We start from the raw sequence: 20,571 nt of genomic DNA on the forward strand, positions 1-20,571 counted from the left end.
GGACCCAAAAAATGACAGAACACCGGGACGAAAGTAAAACTTTTCAGATAAACATCATTTTAAAAGATAACGTTACAGACAGAAACTAATTTTAGTTGTGATCAACAACTCACGTGTGTATTCTATCAATACCAGGTGCTATTTTGTACAATGTATAGTTGTTATTGTAGGGGGATGAAAGAAACAAGTGTTACAATCATCCTGACAGTGACTCCTGAGAGTTAAACCTGACATGCTTCTAAACTGAGAAACTCCTACATGGCAAACTTCAGGATGTGTTAAAATACTAATCAATCTGTTGAATGATCATGACTATGACACATGAAACAATAGACACAACTTGTCATTCAAAAAAATTTACCGCTTGAGTGAATTTACTTTCTGTGATTGAAAACAGCTTCTTGGGTATAACTCCGCGAAAGTATGATGTATCCATGCAATTTTTCAGGGTTCTGGTGAGTGTTGCATGCTGTACGTGCTGAAGCAGTCAGGCATATCGGACTTGTATGGGCTCAGGAGAAAATCGCCATGTTACTTTCGTACCGGCTCTCCCCTACATGTTTCAGATGATAAGTTTCAGTTTCAGATCAATGTTTGAGGTCGACGAATGATAGGTGAAACTTTGCATGCAGAGTTTGCATATCACCTTCTTGGGGCCGTCCTTTACATACTCAAAATGATCCCACACTTTGGATCCACACTTGGATTCCTGCTTTTTAACGACAAGGCGCAGCTCCTGAATGGAGTTTGAGGGGTTTTTTTTTTCTGCGACTAACCGACCAATGAAAACTTGGTCGACTAAGACTGTTCTCATCGACTAACGTTTGGTCGACTATTAGGGGGTAGCCCTAATGATAATAGTCCCTATGATGGTGATACTTCCTGTGTTAGACCATAGGGTTTGTAGGAAATGTTCATATGGACAATCAGTAATTGTAAGTAATGACCACTTTGGAACAGTACAGTGTTGTTCACTGTGGTCGGACTGATTGCCGCCACCCCCAGCAAAGTCATGTTAAAACTGTAGCATGGAAAGGACTACTAGGTTAAGACAGCAGAAGTCAAAGTGGTCTACTTTTAATGTGGTTTGGTAGTTCCCTTTAGACCCAAGACATAATAATAAATCATTATTATTATTTTTTTAAGAGTGCATTTTTGCAATTTTGCAAATTTGCCTTGATTTTTAAAATGGCAGAGAAGCAGTAAGGAATAAGAGGCTATGGTATACCATGAATACTGGTGTGGGCGAGTATGATATTAGATATGAAGCATTGATGAGCATGCTTCATTTTACAAATCTCAATAGAAATCCAGTAGTCCCAAATGTTTCGAAGAGAAATTAATTTTACCATGCAGATGTGATTTCCATTATGTTTTGGCTGAACGCAGCAAGATCTCTTTTTAGATAGTCAAACATCCAGGCTTATCTTGTCTTTTAGGTATTTATTTTAATGTTGAATAAATTAACATTAAACATTAACATTAAACAATTATGCTTGTAATTGCCTGTCCCTATCACAAGTTCTGTCCTGCTGTGTCCACCTCAGGCTTCTTTTGAGTAAGGTTAAAATAAATTGGTCAAATTCAAGATGCCTTTGTTAATATGTGCACAACTAGCGCATATGTTACACAAAACTGCCTTCATTTCCTTGGTCTCTTTTTAGCACAATTTTGCAGTGTTTGTGAGCATATCAAGGCCATTTAGGGGCCCTACTTGAGTTAAAGGCATAGTCTGCATTACCCAGAATGCACAGTGAATGAATAGCTGAGGGGCAGTGCACAGCCGCTAGTGGCCCACAGGTTTTTATGCTGCGGTGCATGGCAAACCCAACTTTGCTGACTTATTGCTTGTTCATGCTGCAGTGCTCGCTTGACTTCTTTGTGGCGGTTGAAGGAATTTGCAGCTTCCTGGCTATTAGAGGCACGTCCTGCCAGACATGAAAACCCTCACAAGTCAAAAAAGAAGGAGGACTCTGTCCCAGGTCTGGAAAAACAAAATGAAAAAAAAAACAAGGAATAAACCAATGAAGTAATGGATCTGTTAAAAGCATGGGATCTCTTTATGAGTGAGGTCTGTCTATGTGCCCATTTGAAGACAAAGCGCAGTTGTGGACTTGAGGTGAACCTCGCGCATTTCTGCATACTGCTGTGAGGTTGGAAAATTCCAGCCAAGTGGGACACTGTGTGTTCCACTGTTGCTTCTTTTTTTAGGGTCTCAGTTCAAACTGCCCCTTCTCTTTCAACTCCAATACATAGCAGCAGCCTCAGATCAGTGTTTTTGACATATGATCTTGGGGGGCAGAGAGGAGGCTGGGAAGGAGAAGGTGCGGTTTAGGATAATATCAATCTTATAATTTAGCTTAACACCCAGAAGAGAGGAAGGCCTGTGACCTGGGAGAACAACGCAACCTTTGTTGACCTCTACACAGGGATCTTGTTACATTTGGTCCCTGACACCTATGTTGACCTGGGATGACTGCCAGGGGAGCAGACCTTGATTCTGCAGGGCAAGGGGAGGGTTAAACAAACACATGTTTTCTAAAACCAAGCTGATCTACAGTCAGCAAGTCGCTGTGAAAGCCAGTTGAGCAGATAGCCTTGCATCAGATCAGGTGAGAAATGTTCACTCTGTTTCTCAGTGAACAAGAACACTGTGATCTAACACCAGTTACAAGATACTGAGTTATAGTTTTCAAAATTTAATATCATTGAATTCTGTAATTTTTTAATGTGAAAACCCTGCTCCACCAAACATCGTCATTAATGAAGAGCCTTAAATCCTAGAACATGCAGCACCTCACAGGTTTTGTAAATATGCTCATATACACATCTCAGGAATGTCTGAAGAATTTCGTAAATTTGCCGTGTGTTTTAAAACCGTGGTGTTATTCACAAGTAATATCAAAAAGGCAGTAAATCATATCCTCATAGTGTTCCTCATAGTCTTTATTTGTTTCACTGTGCATTTTTAGCTATGATACCATTCTGAAGTACTCTGTAGAGAGAGAAACCTTGTCATGCCTACATACATTTGAAGAGCATGTGACATATTTGCTGTTTAGATGTTCTAATATCTAAGAGCATGGCAGTAGTGGTAAAGAGCAGGTCTTGCAAACAAAAGGTTGCTGGTTTGATTCCCCATTGAGACACTGCTGCTGTACCCTTAGACAAGGCAATTCAATGTCCAGCTGTATAAGTCTATGTATATATTTGTAAGTCTCTCTGGATAAGAGTGTCTGCTAAATGAAAATAATGTAATGTAGAATGCTAGAGAGAGCTCTGACTTACACAGAAACAGCAGTTTTTGACACCAGTTAAGTTCTGTTGTTGATTTGTAGAGGTCCACAGGACCATGTTTTGAATTGATGTCTTTGAATAATTTGAATCATTGCTGCAGCCCTAGAAGAAAACGAGAATCCAAATTTTCTTGCTGTGTGCTCCTTGTTTCAGCCTTGAAGACATGCAGCCCGAAGCAGTTTGTGTGTAAGGACCAGGTCACATGCATCTCCAAGGGTTGGCGCTGCGATGGGGAGAAAGACTGTCCTGATGGCTCCGATGAGGCACCTGATGTCTGTAAGTCTGGCCGCCACCACGTCATACCTTATTGTGTCGTTGTGTCAGCTGTCTGCACCATAGCCATTATTGGAAAAAGTCATTTCAACTGCTACAGTAATATGACATTTGAATCTTGAGAATGAGCCAGTCTCACATGATTCATGAGTTTTGCCTACTCTCTTACGGCCTGATATTGCCTTGTGGAAAGTAGAGATGATGTGTGACAAAAGTTGGCCTCATTAGCAGAATGGAACTTGAATGTGTTGCAGTGCAGCAGCAAGTCCCATGCATTTTCAGTGGTGTCACAAATAAATGACACAAGTGCCATGCACACAACCCCCCCACCCACATAACCGCCTCAGTGGACATCACTGTGTCTAGTCCAGCTGCCTGATAACAGGCTGATAGTGGCCTGATTGTTTAGTCTGGTCAGCTTGGCTGGCTATATGTCCCCTCTGTGTTAAGTCTGGTCCCTGGCGTTTGTGCTCCACAGTAACACCATAGTACTCCATCCTTTGAGATTCACCCTCTCTTACAAGCATGCGCCCCTCGGTTTTAGCACGGACCCTGGGAAATGTCCAAACAGCCTTTGTGTGTGTGGATGCCACACTGCGAGTCTGCCGTATGATATAGCATGGCTCATGACTGACATCATTTGGTGTATGCAAAAGGATACTGGGCGTTAATGTAAGGTAGATTCACATGTGACACACAAACTACCATTGATGAGGAGGAAAGGCATCTTTAACTGCATCAGGATTCAATAGTAAAATTTCATGCAACACAACCCTTTTCATGCATCTCAACCTCTGTCTTGTTTTCTACAAGCTGTTGTACGATTCCTGGGTCACGAGCAGCTCGGCGCAGAGTACCTTCCTCCATTTGTCATTTTGCGTGCGGTCTTCATTCTGTGCAGTCAGATTCTGCTTGCGGAGAAGCCCTTGTTCCCCTCCCTTGTGTGAGCGGAATCATGGTGATTCAGGTTAAATGGGGGTACGATGCGACAAAGTGACACATGACAAGTCTTTCAGTTTCCTCACAGGAATTCCCGATCACTAACAAAATCAGATTCAAGACATTGTTCGCTGCATCCACAGCCCCCACCCCCTCCTCATTCTCAACATTTCAATGCTACTCTGAAGCCTGTACTGGTAAATAAACAGGTTATAATGTCTGTTTGCACAGTATATCATAAAAACTCCTCAGCTAAACTGTAAACCAGATATGTTAAGGTGTTTAGCTGTATCTGTAAAAGAAGACATGACTTGAAAGGGAAGGCAAAAACCGCAAAAACGTTGATTGAAAAAATAGATCAGATTTGGCAGTGAATATAGCTCATAGATAGAGAGTTGGTGCAGAGAATTATGCCGGTTGCAAGTGCGGCATTCCCAACAATTAAAGAAAGGTGTCAGGTTACTTTCAGGATAGGTGCCGACAGCATCCCCTCATCCCTGATCTTAGTAAGGCGCCTCTTGCACTGCGAAAAGAGAGTCTAATTGGATTTGCTTGCTAAGGAGAGATAATGCATCGTTTCATCCACGAGGGATTGCTTTCAAACACTCTTGCGCGCCTCGGTCATACCCAATTACACAATTTACAAAGTTTATCTTCTTCATAAAATTGGATGGGGGGGGTGCTCGTGCCAGACAAGATATGATTGTGGGGGATCTGCAGAAACACAGAAAGGCCAGACTGGTTTTCCTGCATCCAGAAATCTTAGTGAAGATCAGAGGGTATGACAGCATGCCTTGGGAAAGACTAACGCTGCAGCACTCACCCGGTGTCGGTAAACTTAGTCAAAGTAGAAGCTGTGCGTTTGGGAGACAGTGAGATGAAGGAGGTAGGGAAGGCCCTCTTTGTCTAGACAAGAGGAGGTGAGTGGGAACTGTGTCTGTCTGGAAGTCATTACAGACCTACTCAGAGGAATGGATAAGCCTGTGGTTTTTCATGACTGCTTTTTCCACTGCAACAGTGCATTCCCTTGCCGTTTGACAACCCCCACTCCCCCCAGTGCAGCAGCAGCAGTTCTCCAGGGTGGTCAGAGAATGCACAACACCCCCCCCCCCCCCCCCCCCCATCACCAAGCAAAATGGGTTGTGGGACAATGGGAAAGGGTGACAAATGTCCTGCTGTGGTGGGCAACTTCTTCTGCCAGAGGAGGAGGTGGGGGAAATGTCTGCATTCTGAATTTGTTCCACCCATTCTCTTCCCCCCTCCCTTTCTGAAAAGGAACACGATCAAGATAACAAAGTGGCGGATTGAGCTGAAACCACAAGGTGAGGCGGAGGTGTAAGTGGCAGGCAGGTGACATATCTGTCATGTGGCTCAATGGTGCACCCATCTACCATGGGCATACCCGAGCATGTAAGGTGGCGGGTCTTACAGGAGGTGGGGCCCCACACCAATGGCGTCTGTGCAAGCCGCAACACATGAAAGGCCTTTATTTACTTGCTCTGAGGTTCCACAGGGACTTTGTTGTTGCTGGCGCTGTGCGCTGCGCTGTTATGAGCAAAAAGCCGGCTGCAACCCGCTGCAGCTGCCAGCCCCTCCTGTAACGACCCCCACAATGACTGGCTTTGTGCTGGGGGCTCAGAGGAAAGGCTGAGGGAGGGAGAGATACTGGTGTGGAAACCGAGTTTATAGTCTTATAACTGGGGTAATTTTAGATCTAACCACTCTTAAGTCATATGTGCACTTTTACCACCAGAAAACCAAACGTGTGTTTTGTGTGTGGTCTGCTGGTTTAAGTGGAGCACTCACCAGAAGATCGAATTCCCAAAAGCACGCTGGTGCTGCCAAAATTCTCAAAGCGGATGCAGAGCTGTCAATGTCCTCCCAGTGATGGCATTCTCCATTGGCTGGCTTCCAGTTCTGCTGCACTTGGCCCTGCCCAGGTCCAGGAGTGGGCATGTTAGAGTTCCTTCTGTGAGGGCAGAAGGCGAGGAAGAGCACAGCAGAGAGAGAATGCGCAACCCAATTGTAAGTGTTGTTTACCTCTTAAGTAGAAAATCAACAACAGTGTTTTCTCCTCATAGTGTAGCAGGAGATTTGGAATTCCATGTCAAGTGACAGCTTAATACACTTCCTCTGAGATTTCTCATGTGAAAACAGTGGGGGGCCCCTTGAATAGTCAGGGATAGTTTTATTTTGAGAAATGAGCCCTCCTTGCTTTATGGTGTCTGTCTGTGTGAGTGTTGTCATAAACAGACAGAGACAGAGGGCTCTAAACTCAAAGGTGCTCCCATACCCTTTTGGCATGCCCAGGGACGGAGCTGGGAGTGCTCAGGGATAGAACAGGAAGTGGGCTATACCACAGTTCCTCTCTCTTTCTCATGGCTTAGATGCTCATCAGGACCACACATACACATACACACACAAATCAATCCTCATAGCACTTTGTGTCTGAAGGATTGGTCTGCAGGTGTGAGGCTGTTTTTGTCTTGACTCTGATTAGAGAGTGCGCGGTCATCGCCGCCCTCGGGAGCTAAAATGAAATGGACCGGAGAACAATCAGAGGAGGAGGCGGCAGTGAGGTCATGTTTGAACCCCTGTTTGGTGGGCGTGGGCTAAAGCAGTCATTCTGAGATCAGTGTATTTCTGGCCCCTCTGTAGTTTTGTAAGGCCCACCTTGACCCTGATCCGGGCCTCTACTGATTACCACAGTGCTGCTTCCTCGACCCACTCCATCGACTGTGTATGCAAAGGACACAGATGAGAGCTGTATGAAAGTCTGTTACGTCTCATCCCTACAAGATAGCATGGGACAGATGCTGTCCCGTGGAAGGGGTGGTGGGGGAGGAGGGGCACAGGGGGGATTCTGAGCCCCTCAGTGTGGCGTCTCACAGGAAGTGTTGCAGACTCATCTCAGAGGAGTAAAGAAGAGGCTTGCCCGCCATTGGAGTGGTTCTGCTCCTGTCATTAACTCCAGAGGATTTGCGCACGCCTGTATTTGGCTTCTGACACCTGAGATTAATGGACAAATGAAAACACCGACATGCCGAGGAGTGTTTTTTCACAGACTGCATAAACACCCTGCTCCATTTCCCCCCTGCCAACTCCCCCCAGTCAGAAGAAAATAAACCTGTCAAAACAAAGCAAAAAGCACACTCTGGAGTCTGGAGTGAAGTGCTCCCTTTTTTTACTGCGCTGCCAGCAAACAAATGTATGTGTTGCAGTGTTGCTGTGGTCCGTCAGAGGGGAAATCAGTGTATTATAGTTAATACTAATAATATACAATAACAAATTTCCACCACTGTGTGTGTGTGTGTGTATCATTTATTTCCAAACAAAGTTGACGCACAGGGCAATAAAGATTATTGTGGTTACTCACCTGCTTACACTCACCTGCTTAAACAAGAATGGTGTTTCAGAATGCGCAAGGGCAGTTTATCTGTAAGTATTTGAACGTCTCCACTGCTTTGTTTTAGATGTTTTTGTTTAAAACAATAAAACACCAGATCAGCATTTTTTTGATTTGTGCAAATAGAGGTCCTCATAATTAAAAAACTAAAGTAATACTAAGTAAGAGCTACGTAACCCCAGAGCTAAGTAAGTAATACTAAAGCAACTGTTGGAAGCAGAGACACAACTCCACTCTGTCTGTGAGCTGTGAAATACACATATGACTAAGTCTACAGGTCCTTGTGTTTCCTTGTCCCGCTTGCCTCCCCACCCTCCTGTTACTCGGCCACGCCCATCACCTGATGTCTGTTCCACACACCTGTGTCTCGTCCCCTCATCATCTTCCTGCCTACATATACCCTGCTGTTTTCTTCATTCTTTCCCTGATTGTCTCAGTATCTTAGCTGTTTCATTCCCGCTGTTTGTTTATAGCCTGCACTGTTTCTGTGTGTTACTGGCTCTGCCTGTCCCGCATTTCTCTTTTGCCTGCCGTTTTTGGATGTTGTCTGTTTTCCATTGGATTTTTGGTTACTGACTTGGACTGTGTTTCTGACTTAGATTTTGTTTGAAATTTTTGACTTGTCATTAAAGAATTGCCTTTTTGTACTGCCCGCATTGTCTGCGCCTGGGTCCTTACCCCACAAACCCTGACGGTTTCTATTTTCAGTATTTGCATAGCTGCATTTTAGGAATGTTATTTAGAGTATCCTCTTTCCAACAGACTGCTTTTGTGCCCTTCAGCCCTGTGAATTCATGAATTTCTCAAGCTCTGATCTGATTACATCATACATCCCTTTATTCTACAAACCTGCCCCAAAATCAGGCATGTAAAATGGAGTGCCACAGGATCAGAATCTTTTGAAACATTAAATGACTGTTAGACTTGGTCCCTAGTAGAAATGCAAACAAGGACACTCACAAAGCAGAATGAGTTAGTCAGACATTAGCTGGACACTAGGTTTGCGTTAGCAGGACTGGTAAGGTTAGTTAGACTGATTGATAAAGCAGGGTTAGTTGGACAATAGGTTAGCGTTAGCAGGACTGGTAGGATTAGTTAGACCCTGCGTTACTCCTGTGTGTGTGTTCTTTGCTGTGAACTATGCTGAGAGCAAAGGAAGGAAAAGACTTTTCTGTGTTAGGAAACCGGTGCAAATACAAAGCCAACGACTTCCTGGACTTGGAGTGAGGGAACTGAGTGCACAGCTCCTAATCTTTATTTTCTTACCTCATTAAATCCTCCTGTTCTGTCCTTCTCTTCTTTACTTCACCTCCTCTGTAGTTCATATTTTTGAACATTATTTCCAATTAATGATTCCTAAAAACACATTTATGGTTGGTCACTTCTTGGCAGCACCATTTTTTATTTGGCATTCAAAACCCACATTTTTCTCGCTTCCAGACTACCCAGATAAAGGTAAAGTTTGGGCACTGGGTGCTGGCCTTTGTGAGACTCCTGGGCATCATGTAGTGCTTGTCCCCCTTTGGAGGTGTGCAGGCCTCAGTCAGCACCACCCTTCAGGGCTGCTGGGGATTAGGCGAAGGTGGAACTATTTAAGTGCTTTGAGAGGGGTGAGCATGCAGACGTGCTTCATGAATAATTGCCAGGGGTTTGTTTTTCTTTTTTGAAAACAGAACACACGGAGGTGTCAGAACCCTGTGCACCTTGCCTGGGAATTACTTTCAGTCACATACCAGAGCATCTGGCTATAAAGGGCAAGCAGTACTCCTAGGTATAACTTGGAGAGTAGTCTGTTGATATGAGGTGCATTCCGGAAGCAGCTAATAGCACCAAGTGGTGGTGCTTGGTAGTCACTGTCATGACCTAATTATCCGTCCATCCATCAGCCAGTTGATCTGTCAATCAATCAGTTCAGTTTAGTCAGTTGAATCAGTTCAGTCACTGAGCCGATGGCTAGTCTTATTTGACTGTTTTTGTGTTTGCCTGCTTTGAGAAACACCCACAGGCATCCAGGCAGGTACGTATTTGCGACAGGAGGTAGTAATTTGTGGTTTGGTATTCTGTGATCTGACTACACAATCATTAAGAGGCGCTGACTGCCAGTGCATCTCAACACCCTTTTTTCCCATGCTACACAGGGTTGTTTGTAAATTCAGAATGTGCAGAGAGTGTTAAGGAGTGAAATTTTTGACTCTGGAAGGCTGGGTAGAGCCCTGGCTGTAACACAGCTCTCAAGCACTGGGGAAAGAGGATTAAAATCACCACAGAACTTCTGTATTGGTAGTCAGCTTGTTGGGTTGCTTTTGGGAAATGCATCCTCAGTTATTTGGTCTTTCTTGCTAACCTGTTATGTTTACTCACATTACCAACACCTGCTTATGCACTCTGCTATCTTTGAAGACATGCCAATGTGTTTGTTTGATGAACATACATCTACATGCAAAGCCCATCTCCCGTTCTCAAAAGCGAAGATGGAAAAACTGCTTCTGGGTGACAGAGAGACACTAATACAAAAATCAGCTGTGTTTGTCATTGCAGATGGTGGCTGTCTGTTTTATATACGCTATATGGACAAAAGTATTCGGACGCCTGACCGTTACATTGTAATGACGTTTTCAAATACATATACTTTAATATGGAGTTGGTCCCACTTTTGCAGCTATAACAGCTTCTGCTCTTCTTGGAAGGCTTTCCACAAGATTTTGGAGTGTTTCTGTGGGAATTTGTGCCCATTCATTCTGTAGAGCATTTATGAGGTCAGGCACTGATGTTGGACGAGAAGGCCTGGCTCGCAATCTCCGTTCCAGTTCACCTCAAAGGTGCTCAATGGGGTTGAGGTCAGGGCTCTGTGTGGGCCAGTCAAGTTCTTCCACACCGAACTCATCAAACCATGTCTTTATAGTCTTTGCTTTGTGCACTGGGGCACAGTCATGTTGGAATAGAAAAGGGCCTTCCCCAAGCTGTTGCCACAAAGTTGGAAGCATAGCATTGTCCAAAATGTCTTGCTATGCTGAAGCATTAAGATTGCCCTTCACTGGAGATAAAGGGCCTAGCCCAAACCCTGAAAAACAGGTGTGGCCAAATACATTTGTCCATATAGTGTATGTAAATGACATTGCCCCCCCCCCCCCCCCCTCACTCTTCCAGATGTTTTACAATCCATAGTGTTCATCGATTCTACTTCCAAATGCTGATCCTGGATCAGTGTCCACTTTTGACTCTTAATTGTTGGTATGGGTTTTGGGGCAGGTCTGGGATCAGTTTCCTCTCTTGACCCTCTCTTGGTTGGTATGAGCATTAAGGTTGATCCTTAGTCATTGGGACTACAAAGTGTGCACCCTAAGTTCATCCTGTTTGGCCTTTGAAGCTTAGTATACCAGGCTTACTATAAAGAGTTTGAGGGTTGCACTATAAGGCCTGATTAATGGACCTACATCACTTTGCCTCTCTGTGTCAAGAGGCTTGAAGTCTGATTTGACTTGTGCGAGGTTTTCAAATCTGCCTCTATCCAGCTATTCCCATCATTTTAAAGAAATGTTTACTCAATAAAACATGATTTTCTCCACAGAAGAGCTAATGATTGTGTTTACTGTATCAAACTAAATATTATTTAGCAAGTAGAGACTGGTATGTGCTTTAAGTGAGTATACATAGAAATTCTATACTGTCTGCAATATAGAGACTGGTATGTGGTTTAAGTGAGTACATACACATTTAGCAGACACTTTTATCCAAAGCAACTTACATAAGGTTACAGTTCTGTACAGTGTTATCCATTTATACAGTTGGATATTTACTGAGGCAATTGTGGATTAAGTACCTTGCCCAAGGGTACAGCAGCAGTGTCCCAGCGGGGATTGAACCAGCAACCTTTCGGCTATGAGTCCTGCTCCTTAACCACTATGCTACACTGCTGCCGTACACATTTTAAAGTGTCCTCAATATAGAGAATGGTTTGTGGTTTAAGTGAGTATGCACACGTTTTGTGCCGTGTCTGTAGTGTACAGACTGGTTTGTGGTTTAGGTGAGTATCTATGTATACCTTTTGTGCCGTGACCGCGGTATACAGATTGGTGGTTGAATGTCAAGACATTCCAGATGAAAGTGACACAGGAGTGAAAGAGAGACATGCTTTAGAGGATGTGAAGAGGATTGTGGTCTGGGGTTTAGTTGGGAGAGTTGGGGAATCAGTCAGAAATGGGAGTTGTACGTGGGTTACTCACCAAGCTTGTCACTGATTCATTGTAAAGGAGACATAAAGAGACCTAAGAGATGCACAAGCTGACTATAGAAGCAAAGGAGCACATGAACTGGTGATCCCATGGTGCTTAGCTGCAGAGGGCTTCACCCTGACAGTGTGAAAGTGTCTCTGTTGTTTGGTGTTTCATATTTTATCTTTGATTTAGACCCTCTTCTTTCCCAACCACTGTGGCAAAACTTAAAGTTTATTCATTTATTATGCATATTCATATTATTATTTTATTTTATTATGCTTGATTTGGAAATGATAACAGATAGAAACAATATGCTTCAGGCCATTTTGTTTCAAACTGTTATTGTGATTCTGTACATAAACTGCAAACATAACTGCATAAACTGTACCCTGATGGAAACATGGTTTGAACGGGGAACCTTTGCATAATGGGCAGACCTACTGTTCAAAAGGGAGCGCCACTCGAGAGTAAGCTTTAGCTTGCATTTGTGTGTGTGCAAATCTCAGTCTGCATGGACTGAGCTTGAAAAGCGATTCAAATCATAGCAGGATTGGGGATTTCAGTTCACTCAAAGCAGGGCTGGATAGACTAGGATTCATTCTTGTCGGTGTCGAAACAGTTGAAATGTGGTGATGTCATGCCAGGTCAGATGGGCTCAGGGGACATGCGTTAACTAAGTATGCGCTTCTGTCACAGGATGGCTCCCTGGGACAGAAACCAGAACAGAAGAAATGACCGGGAACTAGATTATTTCCAGACCAGCATTCACCCCCTAGTATGGTGCCCTGAGGGGGGGGGGGTACAATTTCCTTGTTTCCTTGGTTATTAAAACATGAAGGACATCTATCCTGCTACTTTAAAATGCTTGTGAATGAACAGGCTGTGAATAGCAGTGAGGACAGTGTTACCTTAGGTGAAACCTGACACCTCCCTTAAAGCTCCACTATGAACAGAGGCAGGGCGTTTTAAAGCCTTCCTCTATTCACATTAGCTATGTGCTCTCCTCCAAAGTCCTGCCAGCTATCTTTAGAATGGAGCTCTGTGGAGCTCACTTTACTTCCTATGCAGGAGGTGAGTCCTTCGTCTCTGCGCTACTCCAAATTGGGTTAGCAGATATTAGAGAGTTCGAGAGGGACTAATAGTTTGGTTTGGGCCAAGAGAGATGGACCCATTGAACAGCCCCCAGCCCTTGTTTTTAAGCCTGTAATGGGCAGTGTCTCCTGTCTGTGTTTTTCCCCTTCCATTTTCAGCAAGCGCATCCTCACCATGGATTGGCAGAGTGGGCAGGGCACGTGGGAACTTGGCAGGCCCACGGCGAGTATGGCGGTGTGTTGGCCCTGTTGGTTTTGTACAGTGCTCGCCATCAAAGCTCAAAAACAACAAAGAAAGTGAGACACAAATCCTGGCCAGCACGGGAGAGGAAGCAGAAGACGCCATGTAGCACAGTTAGCACTAACCCTAACTTTCTCTCCGTTGAAAGATTTAGTGAAACACTGAAAGATTTTGCAGAGTATGTATACAATAATAGCATATAAAACCAACACAGGTTTACTCCTAAATTTGTAGTCTCCCCTCAAATTATAACTTACACACACCTAACCTATAATCAGATATTGAATTAGCTCATATGCCCATTTGAAATTGGTGTAATGATACACAAATAGATACACAGACTGCTAAAGTGACACAAGTCTCTGGAAGTGTGTGTGTGTGGACCATAACATCAGTTGCAGGAATAAGAGGCTCAAGTCATGGTCTAGTTTTGTAAAGCCTGAGTATTTTACATTTCTCAAGTTCATCTGGTAGAGGTGTGATTAAAAAGCTCTATAATCCATTTCTGTCTTAAGTCCATATATATTTCAGATATGTAACAGTATCAGGTTTAACTTTTAGTAGACCAGCTGAGAGGCCTTGACTTTTCCAGTATTATTGCTATAGAAGCAGTGGCCACCTCAGTCACTCCATTGCCATGCCATTACTGCCATAGTCCGTTTCAGGTCAGGGGCGACCTCTGCTTCCATATTGTTGTTTCTGGGCTTGAGAGAGAGGGCTTGATCTTTGTAAATTAATTTGAGAAACACCATGTTGTCTTTCAGCCATAATTTTTTCAACTATTTGAGTGTGGAGCTGTATGGCATATAACAAATATGGAACGCGTGATCATATAGTTTTTTTCCAAATATTTATATTCCCTGTGTGCATTATTCTTGGGTTGTGAGTAGAGCCCGATCAATATATCGGCGTGCTGATATTATTGGCCGATATGAGCTAATTGCAGACAAATCAGTATTGGCGTTTATAATGCCCGATAAATGACAATTAAAAAAGAAACGGAGAGTCGGAAGGTGGATCCTTCAGCCATGTTATGAGTGTTGTCGTTTCGTAGTTTGTCACCAGAGGGTACACTGAAACTCCACTGTTGGCAACACACGTGTTTGGAACGCCACAAATCACAACAATCAGCTGACCCAAGCAGGGTCGAGCAGAGTAGTCCACGACGGAGATCATCTGTGTTCATGGTAAATTGATATTTGTCACATGAAATACATTACTTAAATAATAATAAATATCCCCCATCACTGCTCCTCTTAGCCTAAATAAGCCTGACAACGTTCATGTCAGCCACGCCTGGTTTTGCTGCAGTAACGTGAAAACCGATACCGTCAGTCAAACAACAAAATTACGTTTAACGTTACGGTAGTTGAGTGGTGTAGGCTAAGCTGCTGACAAACTTGATCGTAAGGTTTATTTATGAAACAGCGTGGCAGTAAACAAACAATGGTCCTATCACTTCTCCCTCGTCACTTCTAAAAATTCTCTGGCAACATTGCTTATAGCAGCTTATACGCTGTCCATTGCTAAATTAGGTTACCCACAAAGCAAGCTAATACCATATTTATCAGTATAAGACTGCTAATGTTAATGAGCGTTTAACTTATTCTGCCTAAATGAAGCAATGGTAAATATATCTGCGATTCGCATTTCTGTAGTTACAGTTGGTGCATTGGAAATTATTAACCCTTTCGCGCGTACGGTCACACCGATGTGATTAGCCGTTTAGCGCATATGCTAAAACTGGTGCGATTAGAACACTAGTTTGGAGAAATTCTAGCTAATTTTACCTTTGAGGAAACAGCGATTTTAACATAAAAAATATAGCAAATGCTAACTGAAAACTATGAGAAGTTTAATAACGCTAATGAAAACATAACAAACCATGCGCTACATAGCGTAAAAAATAAGTTACGTGTGAAAGGGTTAAACTAGAGGGGACACGTAAATAAACATGAGCTGAACAAGTACCTAACATGGCTTGGTAGCCACACAAAGTTATCTAGCTTGTCTTTCAAATGTGTAGTATGAAATCCCAAAGTGGCAAGTCCTCATTGAAGACAGTCATGTAGTGCCAGATGCATTCAACAGCAGCGTTTACTCTAGGTCACTGCATCAGTTTACTGTATAGTATACATATACATATATATATATATATTTTATATAACTTTTTGTATTTTATACATTTGACTTTTATTTATCAAAACTTTAATATTCTTTGTTGTACTTCTGTTCAAAGTACTGTTTTTGACAATATATTTTTAAACTGCATTATGTCATGTTATCTTGGTGAGGACTGTTAAATAACTACACATAACAAATGTTAGGGAAAATTTTTGTTTATGTTATATGTTTCTGAGAAAAAAAAAATAATAATATTGGCCATTATCATTATCGGATTTTTAGTCCTCAAATATCGAAATCGGTATTGGTCTTAAAAGTCCTATATCAGTCAGGCTCTAGTTGTGAGTCTTTTTTCCAGCCATGGTATGCCACATATAGCCTGTATGCCTATACACAAGTACAGGCGTACACAACCAAATTTTAGCAGATGCCTGCTGTTTGCATCAGGATGAGAGCATTTGAGAGCAAGATGCTCAGTTTTCCTCTGATGTCCACAGAATTGCCTGATTGTTTTCGGCCACATATTTATTGACAGTTTAAAGCTACAGCTTGGGAGCTAGCATGCATAGCTTCCCCAGTAACCCGACCCACCGAGGTGGTTCCAGCTTCTCTCTGGGGGCAGCTTTGACTGGACCGGGACCAGGTCCTGCCCACAGGCCAGGCTGCAGACGCTTTTGTGCCTCCAGATTAGAAGCAAACTCCAGAGTGCTGTGATTTTCACATAAAGACATTCTTCTACAGTTGTTTTCGGCAGAGCAACGTACACCCACAAACTGCAATTAGGTCTGTGCCTGTTACTTTACCCATGAGGGGAAACGGTAAAACCCCCCTCATGTAAAGTGTTGTCATTCTCAATAAACGATTCCTCTTATTAGTGACGGCTCTGGTTTTCAAGCCAGTAATGTATTATCATATTTCTAATATTGATATGTGCAACTCAATTTCACCAAATGCCCAGGGCTGACACCTTCCTATAATTATGACCTCTTTTCATGAAGTCACTTCTCATTTTCTGCAAATGCCAAAGCTGTAATTCTGCACATCTGGAAGCTGAGAGGGGAGAGGAATTTCTACCCTGTGTTGTCAGATTCATAACCACAGTATGCCATAAACATGAAATGTTATTGTTATGTATTTTCTACTGGAATTCATTCTTTTACATTCACTGGATAGCTCTTATGTTAATTATACTGTATGCATGTATAGCAATGTACATGTGTGACAGAGTGCGGTCACTACGGTTGAGTATGTGCTCTGACTGCCATACAAATGAGCCTGGCTTTTTGGCGTCGCGGTCTAAGTTGCATGTTTGGTACTCTGTAGATCTGGGTTCGAGGCTGGGTGGGGTGACTGCTCTCGCCCTTTGCTGCAACATGTAAACATAAATATTTTAAAACTTGACTGGGGAAGACAACACATATATTTGAATAATTGGATCTTAATAAAAGAGATGTGTAGTAAAGATAAAAATGAATGAATGAGTGATGAATATTAAAGATTAAAATCTGTTCAACCCATGCAAATCGCTCTGGATAAAAGCATCTGAGTGTGTGTGTGTGTGTATGTGTGTATGTGTGTTTGTGTGTGTGTTGTTTTGATCATTGCTGATTAAGATGCGTTTGTGTGTTGAGTTGTGTTAGTCCTTGCTGATTCAGGTACATGTGTGTGTATGTTGTGTTTGATCTTTGCTGATTCAGCTGTGCATGTGTGTGTATGTTGTGCTGATCTTTGCGGATTCAGGTGCCTGTGTGTATTTTGTGTTGTGCTGATCTTTGCTGATTCAGGTGCAAGTGTGTTGTGCTGATTTTTGTGGATTCAGGTGCCTGTGTGTATTTTGTGTTTTGCTGATCTTTGCTGATTCAGGAGTGTGTATGTGTTGTACTGATCTTTGCGGATTCAGGTGCCTGTGTGTATTTTGTGTTGTGCTGATCTTTGCTGATTCAGGTGTGTGTGTGTTGTGTGTTGCAGGTCCGCACAGCAGGGTGTCCCGTTGTCCCTCTAATGAGTACCAGTGTCTGGGCACAGAGCTGTGCATCCACATGAGCAAGCTGTGTGATGGCGTCCATGACTGCACAGACGGCTGGGATGAGGGACCGCACTGCCGAGGTAAAGCCACCCCCTCACCTGTAAGCTGTTATCTGTGTTCGACCTAACTCAGACCTACCTTATAACCCAAGTGCTTTTAATAAGCCAAACACAATTATCACATTGTTGAGGTACTGCTTTCTTCCTCATGGAAGAAAAGCAGTAATTTCACCTGTTCCTGTTCCTGGTACAGAAGAAGCCTGATGTTCTGGGAATCCTTATGCCTGCTGCCGATTAAGAAAGAAACCCCAAATGTTCAGTAGCATCTGGGAAGAAGTGCACTCTGTCCCTGTTGCTTCAACCAAACACCCTGAGCTGCCTGCTGGATAGGGGCCCGGCTGGAGGTGCTGTCCACTGCAGACGTACTGCTAACAGAGTCAGCTTCAAGAGTATAACTGGCTGTAACTCTCAACCAGCCATGAGTATAACGGCTGTAACAGCTGACCAGCCAGCTCTCTATAAACCACTCTCTTCGTGCCCTCAGAACTGGTTAAGGGAGCTAAATCACAGAGAAAATCCTTGGGCTCAGGTTCAGACATGGCTGGAACAAGATCTTGCCGACATCATGGCTTTGTAGGTACACAGTTGGACAGCCCTGTTTAAGCGGATGTGATCATTTTCTGTCCAGACTTAAGCAGTGTTCCACTTGAAAGTCCCTCCTTGCTAAGGAAGAGCTGTGGAGTGCATTTTATTTACATTTATTCATTTGGCATATCATAGTCGAGTTTAATAATATGGTTCACAATTCATTTTGAGCAGGATAGAGGAATCAGATTATCCTAATCGGTTTTATTTTGTTCTGAATTAAACCCTCATGAAGTTTTATATTGAACTGTAAAGCCTAGTAACAATAAAGATAAATAATAATCACAGTCGTAATCATACACAATTGGTAGAGTGCTTCTCAATGTAAGAGGTACTTTACAACACAACATGAAGACAAATCAATGACTATAAGAGATAAAGATGAAGATATGCTACAGAATGTAACTTGTTTCTTATTGTTTAAGCATTTTCTGTGCACCGCATCCCTTTCAACCATTTACTACTGCGTCTATTACAATAACAGGTCTGCTTCTTCACTCTTTCAAGCGTTCTAGTTTTATAACAGTAGGGACCATGTGTTTACCCACATTTTGTCCACAGTCCCTACCTTTGTAGCATGATTTCTTTCATTTGATGAAGGGATTCAGGGCACTGCTGAAAAACATGAACTTTAACTGGCAACTAATATGGAAAAGGGATAATCTGTTGCGGATAATCTGGGATTGACTGTTCTCTCTGAGTCTCCTCAACCCCAACACCGAGAAAGCCTTCTCCACTTCAGTCCCACACTGCTGACCTAACCCTCATCACATGATGTCCAGTAAGTGCAAGTGACAGCACAGGAGAGGAGAGGACTTTTCTTGTATGGAAATAAACTCAGGACTCCTGAGTGGCTCAGTGGGTGATGACTATCCTCTGTTCAGTGTTTGCCCTCCTGTGGTGCGTTATGGGAGTTGTAGTTTGAAAAAAAAAAACAGCCAATGTGAACCAAATGCCTGGTGAGGATTATGTTCGCAGTGACTCAGTGCTCCTACACAAGTTCAGAAGAGGTTTTGATGAGGCAGGTTTAATGTGTACAGTGTCTACCAGTTGATTTCACAGACAGTGTGAAAAGGGAGGGAAAGCATAAAATAAATAAATAACCACTGGGAAAGTGTTTGTTTGGCCACTTTGTTAAGGACATCTTTTCACATGGTTGTGCACTGGACCCAAAGACCCATGTCCTTCCCTGTTTTCATACTCTTTAAATTGCTCGGCGGGGAAAATCTCAAACAGCTAGGTATAGCTTCCACATAATGGAAAGTGCAGTGTGTGATGGGAAATTGGACATTGGATCTGTCCCCTGGTGTCGCGTGCAGCATCTCCAGAGCACTGTCATGGTCACCTCTGCTGCATGCAGTTCCACATCTCTGAGCAGAGGATAGCCTGCCCAGCCAGCGATGCCAGCGTTATACCTGGTTTTAATCCAGATTGTCGGAATACCTGTTTTCTCTGAAAAATCCCAAAGTTATCTTGGGTTCATACCAAGGATCAATCCCAAATACTGTGAGCCAAAGTGCATTCTGTTGTTTATAATTACCCTGAAGCTGCTGAAGAGTGGAGCTCTGGGAGGATAAGGTGAGACACATGGTATGTGTGGTATTTTCACTCGAATCAATTTGGTTTTGTCATCACATTGATCAGCGAGGCATTCATGTGGGAGGAGCTGATGTTCACCCATGTCAAGTGTATGTGTGTGTGTTTGTGTATGTGTGTGTATGTGTGTGTGTGTATATTACCTCTCCTTGTCTTGGAACATCCCAAAATGTTTCAGACATGAAAGTAACACCTACTGTAGCCTGTTACGATACTTACAGTAACTTTTCTAACATTACCTAAATGGTGCTACTAGCTAACCAGTAAACGAGAGGAGCAAGGAGCAATGGTTTCACAGCACTGCTGAGGAGCAGCAAGTAAAAATTCCACTGACATGACAGTTTAAGAAAAAATGGACTACTACATTCACACTAGTTTTAATATAGGTCACGTGATCATTTGATTTCAAGGTGTTGTTCTCAGGGCCATGAAAAATTTTGTCATTTTCTGATTTTGCAAAATTCTAAATTACGATATTTCGTCTCGTGTCAAGGCAACTGGATAATACAAGAGTGACATACTGTACCAAGTAAAATATCTGGTAAACAGTTATCCACTGTACCAAGACTCACTAATGAAAATATGCTGCAGGTGAGTTCACCTCAAAAACCATGCTTAGTTTTCAGTCAGCTGTAGTCGTGCAATGCACAACATGCACAAGAATTCCCGATGTATCTGCCTGCAGAACGATTTTACAGCCATGGACATCACTGGTCAGGC

General features: G+C 43.0%; 1 protein-coding gene across 3 annotated transcripts in view; it reads left to right on the forward strand.

Moving 5' to 3' along the window:
- LOC118779113 (low-density lipoprotein receptor-related protein 1-like) overlaps positions 1-20,571 on the forward strand; it is a 176,162-nt gene that overhangs the window by 25,781 nt on the left and 129,810 nt on the right. For all 3 annotated transcript variants that reach the window (XM_036531009.1, XM_036531010.1, XM_036531011.1), the window contains exons 2-3: positions 3,451-3,573; positions 17,554-17,691. In XM_036531009.1, the coding sequence (XP_036386902.1) occupies positions 3,451-3,573; positions 17,554-17,691 (261 nt within the window). The remainder of the gene's footprint in view (positions 1-3,450; positions 3,574-17,553; positions 17,692-20,571) is intronic.

Source organism: Megalops cyprinoides, chromosome 6, assembly GCF_013368585.1.
Source record: "Megalops cyprinoides isolate fMegCyp1 chromosome 6, fMegCyp1.pri, whole genome shotgun sequence".
NCBI classification, from domain to species: Eukaryota; Metazoa; Chordata; class Actinopteri; order Elopiformes; family Megalopidae; genus Megalops; species Megalops cyprinoides.